The 8,200-nt window shown below is 33.3% G+C and overlaps 1 protein-coding gene across 1 annotated transcript in view; it reads left to right on the forward strand.

The window, feature by feature from the left end:
• The window catches only part of LOC136811497 (nucleolar protein 58-like), a 130,401-nt gene extending 124,510 nt beyond the window's left edge, over positions 1-5,891 (forward strand). Inside the window, exons 2-15 of the mRNA XM_067068119.1 lie at positions 416-498; positions 682-758; positions 926-978; positions 1,133-1,257; positions 1,380-1,467; positions 1,588-1,836; positions 1,991-2,263; positions 2,850-2,922; positions 3,051-3,141; positions 3,283-3,417; positions 3,999-4,063; positions 4,509-4,732; positions 5,122-5,189; positions 5,595-5,891. Coding sequence (XP_066924220.1) covers positions 454-498; positions 682-758; positions 926-978; positions 1,133-1,257; positions 1,380-1,467; positions 1,588-1,836; positions 1,991-2,263; positions 2,850-2,922; positions 3,051-3,141; positions 3,283-3,417; positions 3,999-4,063; positions 4,509-4,732; positions 5,122-5,189; positions 5,595-5,666 — 1,638 coding nt within the window. The 5' untranslated portion in view covers positions 416-453 and the 3' untranslated portion in view covers positions 5,667-5,891. The remainder of the gene's footprint in view (positions 1-415; positions 499-681; positions 759-925; positions 979-1,132; positions 1,258-1,379; positions 1,468-1,587; positions 1,837-1,990; positions 2,264-2,849; positions 2,923-3,050; positions 3,142-3,282; positions 3,418-3,998; positions 4,064-4,508; positions 4,733-5,121; positions 5,190-5,594) is intronic.
• The last annotated feature ends 2,309 nt before the right edge of the window (positions 5,892-8,200 follow it).

The raw sequence follows: 8,200 nt of genomic DNA on the forward strand, positions 1-8,200 counted from the left end.
GTATTTGATTAGACCATGAAAGGATTTGTTTTGTTTTTGTTCTTTGCTTTAGCAACCTTAAACTAGACTGTATGACAAGAGAATCCTGTTAATCTATCAAAGTTTTTTCATTTAACTTTTGCATAATTCGCCAAAGGAAATGCTGTGTCTGATAAAAAAATCTTTATGCTTGATTTTTCAAAATACATTGTAGTATATCTAATTTATTTAAACTTAATAAAAAGTTAATGTCTCCCTTGTTTTTCTTTACTTTCTTTCAGAGAAACAAAGTTCACCTTTAAACGATATTCGTTTTTTTAGTAAAAGAAACAATGTGCAGAATAATGAACAAAAATGAAAATGATTTTTTAAATAATATTCTGTTCTCTTTCAGAACTTTATAGGTATATTCATTTTATTTATTCATTTATCTTAGAAATAAAGCTATAAACAAAAACAAAAAAACAAATCAAGATGTTGGTATTATTCGAAACTCCTGCTGGATATGCTGTATTCAAGGTATTTATTTTTGTTTATACTTTTTATATATTTTCTTCAAACTTTGTTTATAATGGTCAAAGATAAAGGCTTGCCTAATTCACACTGATTTCTGATTACTTTAACTCTGGATTATGAAAGTTTAATGGAGACTACCATTTTAGCATTTTTAGATACTTATACATATTTTATTTTTACTTTTAGCTTTTAAATGAGAAGAAACTGGCTGAGGTTGATAACCTCTATAAAGATTTTGAAACTGGAGATAAAGCCAGCCAAGTGTAAGTTTAAAGTTGTACTGTCGTGAAACACAGTAAATTTTAAAGCTCTTTGTAACCTGAATTATTACATCATAAGAGTCTTAATGTCAATAGAATTTGTCATGTTGGAAGATCGAAAGTAGGAAAAGGTAAAACTGGTTATTGAAACTTTTAATTTGTTTTTTCAGGGTCAAATTGAAACATTTCAAAAAATTTGAAGATACAACTGAAGCTCTCGCAGGTAATTTTTAAATGGTTGATATGCAATTTGTCATTCTCAGGGCTTTTTTCAAAGACCAATTCAATTTTCAGTTGAAAAAAATATCCAGGTTTGCTATTGTTATTGTGTCTTTGTAACAACTTGATATTAATTTAGTTAATCTATTTCTTTGTAGCTGCCACTGCATCGGTAGAGGGAAAAATGTCAAAGTCACTGAAAAAATTGATGAAAAAGGTGGCTTCTAAAGAGGTCACTGAAGAAATGGCAGTTGCTGATGCTAAAATCGGAAACATTATCAAAGTAAGAATTCTATAGATTTTACTATATTTCTATATTTTTTACTTGTTCCTTGGCAGTTCTTTTGCATGTTAATAACTTGATTTGACTAGTATTATTGAATTCTTATCTTTTGCATGTTTTAGGAAAAATTCGACATCAGCTGTGTTTGCTCTTCTGCTATTCATGAATTGATGCGTGGGATCAGATCTCAAATGAACAGCTTAATCACAGGTAATGTTGTCTTCATTGAATAATGTAAAAAGCTTTTGATTTATATGATTAATTGTTAATTTTTGTTAGATTTATCGAAAAGTCTAAAAATGACTTACAACAATAACTTGTATATTTTAGGTTTGAGTGAAAAAGAAACGACAGCCATGTCCCTTGGTCTTGCTCACAGTTTGTCACGATACAAGTTGAAATTCTCTCCCGATAAAGTTGACACTATGATCGTCCAGGCTATATCACTTCTTGATGACTTGGATAAAGAACTCAATAACTATGTCATGAGATGTCGTGAATGGTATGGCTGGCATTTCCCTGAAATGGGAAAGATTGTCACTGATAACCTGGCTTATGCTAAAACTGTCAAACTTATTGGTAAGCATTCTTCGTCGTTTTTTAATCCAAAGCAAAAACTTCAAAAACTTTATATTTAAAGATTTTATCTGCCTTTATCTCAAATTTAATTGATTTGTTCAGATTTGTTTAGATTTCTTCTGTGCTTGATGTTAATGATTTTTTTTTAATTCAGGTTTCAAAACAAACACAGCAGACAGTGATCTCTCAAGTATCCTCCCTGAAGAAGTTGAGGAAGAAGTTAAAGCCGCTGCAGAGATCTCCATGGGTACAGACATTTCTGAGGAAGATATCGAGAATGTCACTTACCTCTGCGAACAAATCATCCAGATTGCTGAATACAGAATGTCTCTGTATGATTATCTGAAGAACAGAATGCAAGCTATCGCTCCTAACTTGACGGTTATGGTTGGTGAATTAGTTGGGGCTCGTTTGATTGCTCATGCAGGTAAATATTAAGCAGATATAAAAATCAGATATCGAAAATTATTCAGTCGAGCTGAATCACTAAAACGAGACGGAATAATTTCGATATCCGATTTTTCACGTTGAATATATGGTTTATTGTTCACCCATTAGCAGGAAAGCATTTAAATTTTCCCTATTGTGTATTGCATTCAGTCTTTCTGTACTGTTCTGTATGATATTTTCGAACGTTTTACTATCTTATTTAAGGATGTCAATTTCATTGTTTTTCTCTTTTTAATTACAAAACGTTCGAATTTGCTTTCTCTTTTGTTAAAAAGAACTTTCTTTTTATCTGTTTTTATATATGTGACACATTTAAATTATTTGATCAAAAACCTGTTTTCTTTATGCTCGCTGCTACAGAAGAGATATTTTGCTGTCGGATATCTAAAAATATTTGATAGTGCGTTTTGCTTAGCGGCGGACAATAAACCTAATTGTAGTATGTGTTCGAAAGTGAAATCGATAATAAGTATAATCATCTTAAAAACCTACTTTTTGAAGCACGTGTCTAATTGAATTCATCCTAATAATTTATTTTAATTCAATACTATACTGTTTGATAGGATCACTTCTGAATCTTGCAAAACAACCCGCCTCCACAGTCCAAATCCTTGGTGCTGAGAAAGCTCTATTCAGGTAAGTTGTTATGGTTCCCCACCAGTCCCCACAGAAAGTTCTGTTAATTTCAAACCTCGCTACAAAGTTTTGTGATGGTATTGGGAACTCGGGGTTGAATAAATCAAGTAATCTTTATTCTTTTATAGAGCTTTGAAGACGAAGCATGACACACCAAAATATGGTTTGATTTACCACGCTTCCTTGGTTGGACAAACAAGCGCCAAAACGAAAGGAAAGGTAGGTTGTTATTCTTTCGCTAAATTTCCTTGTTACGTTTCAACGGAAATTTTAAAATGCTTATGTTTTGGTTCAATTTTAATGATTGGACTAGAAAAATTGTCGAAAAAATGTTTCGATTTTTTTTACTTTCGCATCTAGATATCTCGTATGTTGGCAGCGAAGACCGCATTAGCAATTCGTTACGACGCCCTTGGTGAAGAAATTGACACAGAAATGGGAATTCAAAATCGCGCAAAACTCGAAACAAGAATTAGATTCCTTGAGGAGGGTGGTGTAAGTGGTTTCATTGTTTTGACCCTATTAAAGCTTTCCCAGATGTTAAAATTCCCTTTTAATTTACAAAACAATATATTAGTGGCTTTTTGACCTACTTAACTTAACGTAACGTTCCTTCTTGCTCCATTTTTATTGTGAAAAATCTTCCCAGGAAACTTTTTGAAATATTTTTCCCCAACAAGATATAGTAATTGCAACTGATTGCAAGATTTATCCCACTCTTGAAAATCGCATTAAAACGAGATAAAAGTAAGGCTCTTTCCGATAATGAAACTCTTAAGCTATCTGAGTTTTGTCTGAAACCTTTCTTGGCTTTACCTCGAGTTTCAGTCTGCGATTGGGCTTGTGTCTAGAAATTCACGGGATTTGGGTTTAGACTTAAGACTTAGGATTAATAGAAGACGGAGATTCCGGAAAACGTTTGAGAGTGTCTGGTCTGGGAATCGGCTTTAGTCTCGAAACTATCAGGAAACCAGATAATTGGTCATAAAAACTTTGAACATCCTTATACTTGTAAAAAAATTATTGAAACCATCCTTATCATCCCTTTAATTTCCGTTCAAAATATTGTTTTCTAGATGACAAAGATCAGTGGTACTGGCAATGGAAAAGTTCACAACGCCAAGAAACACAGCATCAAAAGGTATAGAAGTCACAACTAGCATCATTGATGTTTTGTTTCTCTTGTGATTCACTTCTTATTGACTCGTCAGTTTATTGTGATTCACAAAGTTCTTTCTGAGATGCTAGTAGTCTTTGAGAAGACAAAATGATAAAAAAGGTAACTAAAAGAAATTTATCTTGTGCATTAATTTTGTTGTCAAATTATTGCGATTGTAACATCTTAAGAAAGTAGCTTTTAGATTGATTCTTTTACGTTATTTATACTATGATGAACCTTCTAGATTTTTGCAAACTTTTTATCACCCCTTCAATTTTTTAACATTTTGCCCACTTCAAGCAAAACATGTTCACAATTAACCAGCTAAATTTTAGCTAGACTTTTTTCCGGTAACCTTTGATTGTGATAAAGAACTGGAAAAGCATTGTTCTAAATTTCCTGATATTTGAATCTTGTCTATTCTTAGCGAGGACAACATTCCAGTTTACGACAACGGAATGGATTCAACACTCGGCAAGAAGCGCAAAGTGAAAGAGGAATCGGACAGCGATGCAGAAGATACGAAACCCGTCATCAAAAAGAAGAAGGTCAAGAAAGAACCAGTTGACTCTGATGAAGAGATGGAGGAAAAACCTAAGAAGAAAAAGAAAGTCAAGAAGGAGGAGCCCGAAGAAGAGGAAGAAGAAACTGGTAAACTTTCTTCTCTCTTGTCAATGACACGTGACATTTGCTCACACAGTTTCTATGAAGCCTTATACGAACGTTTTCCCTCCTAAAAAACTGATTTTCTTTCGATTACTGCTTGCGGTTGTTTTATTTCCAAAAATTTGAAGGTTTTATCGCAATCGGGAATTCTCATTTATAATTGAAACCAATCTATATTCACTTCTTAATAGATCTTATCGGAGGATTGTTTCGGGGGTATTACAATAGAAATCTCTTAGGAATTCCTCGAGGGAATTCTATTGTAATACCCCTGAAACAATTGCATCGCTGTTTCAGAAAAATCAAAAACTCCGTTTGTATCGTTTCCATGTTCGTTCTAGTCAGATTCTAATATCAAGTTTCTCTTTTCATAGAACCAGTAGAGAAAAAGAAAAAGAAGAAGAAGAAGGCTGCCGAACCTGAACCCGAAGAAGAAGAAGAGGTTTGTTGTTCATTACACCGTATTTTTGACCGTAGCCGCCAATTGTCGTGCGGGCTTTTTTTGCCCGTGTTACCACCCTAAAACCGTCCCAGTCTTTTTTTCGCACCTTAAGACAATAGAAAAAGGTGTGTATTGTCATCGTCAATCTCTTTTTTCATCCCATATTAAGAACTTTACCTTCGACAAGAGAGCAGCTTAGATTGCTCTGCATAAATGCATGCTACTATAAATAACCGTTATATTATGTAGTAGAATGCATAGACCTGACAAAAGCTGTTATTAAGCATAACTTAAGTTCTTTTATCGCTTCGTGAAAACCATGTTATGTAAAGACGAGGTGAAGAGAGCTGTATCAAGGCGACATTCAAAGAACCGTAAACTAATAAATTCATTGTCTTCTTTTAGGAGGTCGTCGAGAAGAAAGATAAGAAGAAAAAGAAAAAAAAGAAGAAGACCGAAGAATCCGATTCTGAATGAATTCAAATCGAAACTTCCCCAAAAATGAAACTCAAAAAGTCATAAAGCTATATTTACACTAAACATTTTTTATCTCGACATATATTGGAATTTTTTATTTTTTAAAAGTTTTATCGCTCAGGGTATATTTGGCTTACTAATGGTTGTGTCGATTTTGTATATTTTTTGTCGTCTCATTTACGTCGCGTTATTTTGAAAATAAAGACGTCTTTAATCTTTTGTAAATTAATTTGTCCTTTCATTGTATCAAATGAGGTCTATCCATGTTTCAATACTTCTAAAACGTTGTTTATTGTTTCAACATTTCAAGCTTCTTTGAATCTGCGCCAAAGAAACAAGAGAATTATTACTTTCGCTTGAACGCTTCACGAACATCACTATAAAGTAGTAAAGATTCTTTTCTTTTTGGACATACCTCGGAGGTCCATTTAAATCAATCTTAGTCCCACCTTAGTTCATTCGTTTGTTACCAGGTTTTCTCGGAATCGGCCCATTTGCTTTTTCTTATTTTTTTGCATAATAATGCAAAACGACAGTACTCAAAAAGTGATTTAAAAAAGTGCTATAATTTTGCATAAACTAGCAAGTAGCTGTCGCTATGAATGCCCCGCGAACGCATTCATAATCGAGAATGAACGTTTGAAGGCCGCATTCCACTAGATCATTTTATTGGAGCGCCATCCAATAAGCGCACAGCAAGAAATTTCTATTAGTATGGTCGTGTTACAAAAATACAGGCTGTTTGTAGGAAAAAAATAAGATCTAGCTGAAACTTTCTCCAGACCTTCTCTATAGGATGCTTATACCTCAGGAAAAATTCCCCTAAAATCCCACTGGTGGAACATCCCTTTTTTGCGACATTTCTATTTTCCCCAGGCAAAATCCCTATGGCGAAATTTTTTGACAATTTCAAACTTATTTCCAGACAATATCATGTATACCATTCGAAAGCTCTCGAAAAACTATATAGAAGACTTTTAAACGGTTATAGCTGATTTCCTTACCTAACTTGAGATATTTCATGCGCAAGTTCCACTTTTCGCCACACTTTGGTCAAAATTGACCATAAATAGCATCTTCTGCGTGAATTATCTTGAGTTAGGTAATGAAATCGGATATACCCGTTTAAAAGTCTTCTATATAGTTTTTCGAGAGCTTTCGAATGGTATACATGAAATTGTCTGGAAATAAGTTTGAAATTTTCATATATGTATACCAACACATTAATTTTACTTTACAACAGTCATTATGATTAAAAACAATTTTCATGGCGTTAAAGTTATTGAGCATTGTTTTTGGTAAAAGTTATTCATAAAAGACACAGAGAGAAACGTTGATAAACATTGCAAATGGTACGACCCGATACTTTTTTTTTGAGACACCCTGTATACCATAACCAAGATAACAGAGACAAAATCATCGCCAGCTTGTCAAAACTCTGACTAATTTCTAAAGTATCGAATAATTTTAGAGAGTGTCACATTCAAATTTTGATTTTCTAATGACACTTTTGCTCAACTTTGGCAAGCTACCTTAAAGGAAGAAATTTTGGCGGGAATTTAATTTGGCGGATGGCCAAAAAAGTTTTTTCAGAGGGAATTTAATTTGGCGGATGGACGAAAAAACTAAATTTGGCGGGAATTTAATTTGGCGGTCGCTTAAAAATTTAACCTTAAGATGGCGTCAAAACAGCGAAAAAATTGCAAAAACACCATAAAAGAGATCATATTTTCAAAATGTTTAATTTGGCGGGAATTTAATTTGGCGGATGGCGGAAAAAAGAAATTTTGGCGGGAACTTAATTTGGCGGATTTCAGTCAAATCCGCCAAATCCGCCAAATTTTCTTTCCGCCAAAATTTCTTCCTTTAAGGTATTTTTTTCAAGTCATCAAAAAAATTATTGGAGTGACAAAAGTGATTCAAAAGTATACACACAGTTGAAATTCTGCATTTCAGAGGTGAAAGTGTTGATAAAATATATTGCAAACTTGTGAAAAAAATTTGAGAATATTTTTTTTTGTAAATTGGGACTAATGTTCAAGCTCTATTAACCCTTTTACCTAAACAATTCAAAGAAATAAAATTATGACGGAATATTGTCGGATTTTTCATATCAATTTTGAAAAACAGGCGGCAACGAAGCTCGCTTCAAAGAGACAATAAAAGATAGATGTCCAGTCGAATTTTGTGATAGTAAAAATGATGCGTAGAGTTTCGTCATCCAGAATATTACAGTTCATATATGACAACAACTTTAAAACATAAATATACTAGCCATAGCTTTCACTAACTGCCACCCGCTACAAATGCTTGTAACGACTGAATGCTGATTAAAGCTTTTTAATGCTTTATAGTGAAAGTTTCGAAAATTATTAGGAACAAGAATCGCAAAATTGCGTCTAAATATTTCCTTAAAAATGAAAGTCATTATCGAAATATACTAGCAAGTAGCTGTCGCTAAGAATGCCCCGCAGAGCTTCCTATCGAAATATCCCTAAGTAAGCAAAATTACGCATGTGTAGATTTTAAATTCG

Source organism: Clytia hemisphaerica, unplaced genomic scaffold, assembly GCF_902728285.1.
Source record: "Clytia hemisphaerica strain Z4C2 unplaced genomic scaffold, Clytia hemisphaerica genome assembly, whole genome shotgun sequence".
In the NCBI taxonomy this organism is placed as follows: domain Eukaryota; kingdom Metazoa; phylum Cnidaria; class Hydrozoa; order Leptothecata; family Clytiidae; genus Clytia; species Clytia hemisphaerica.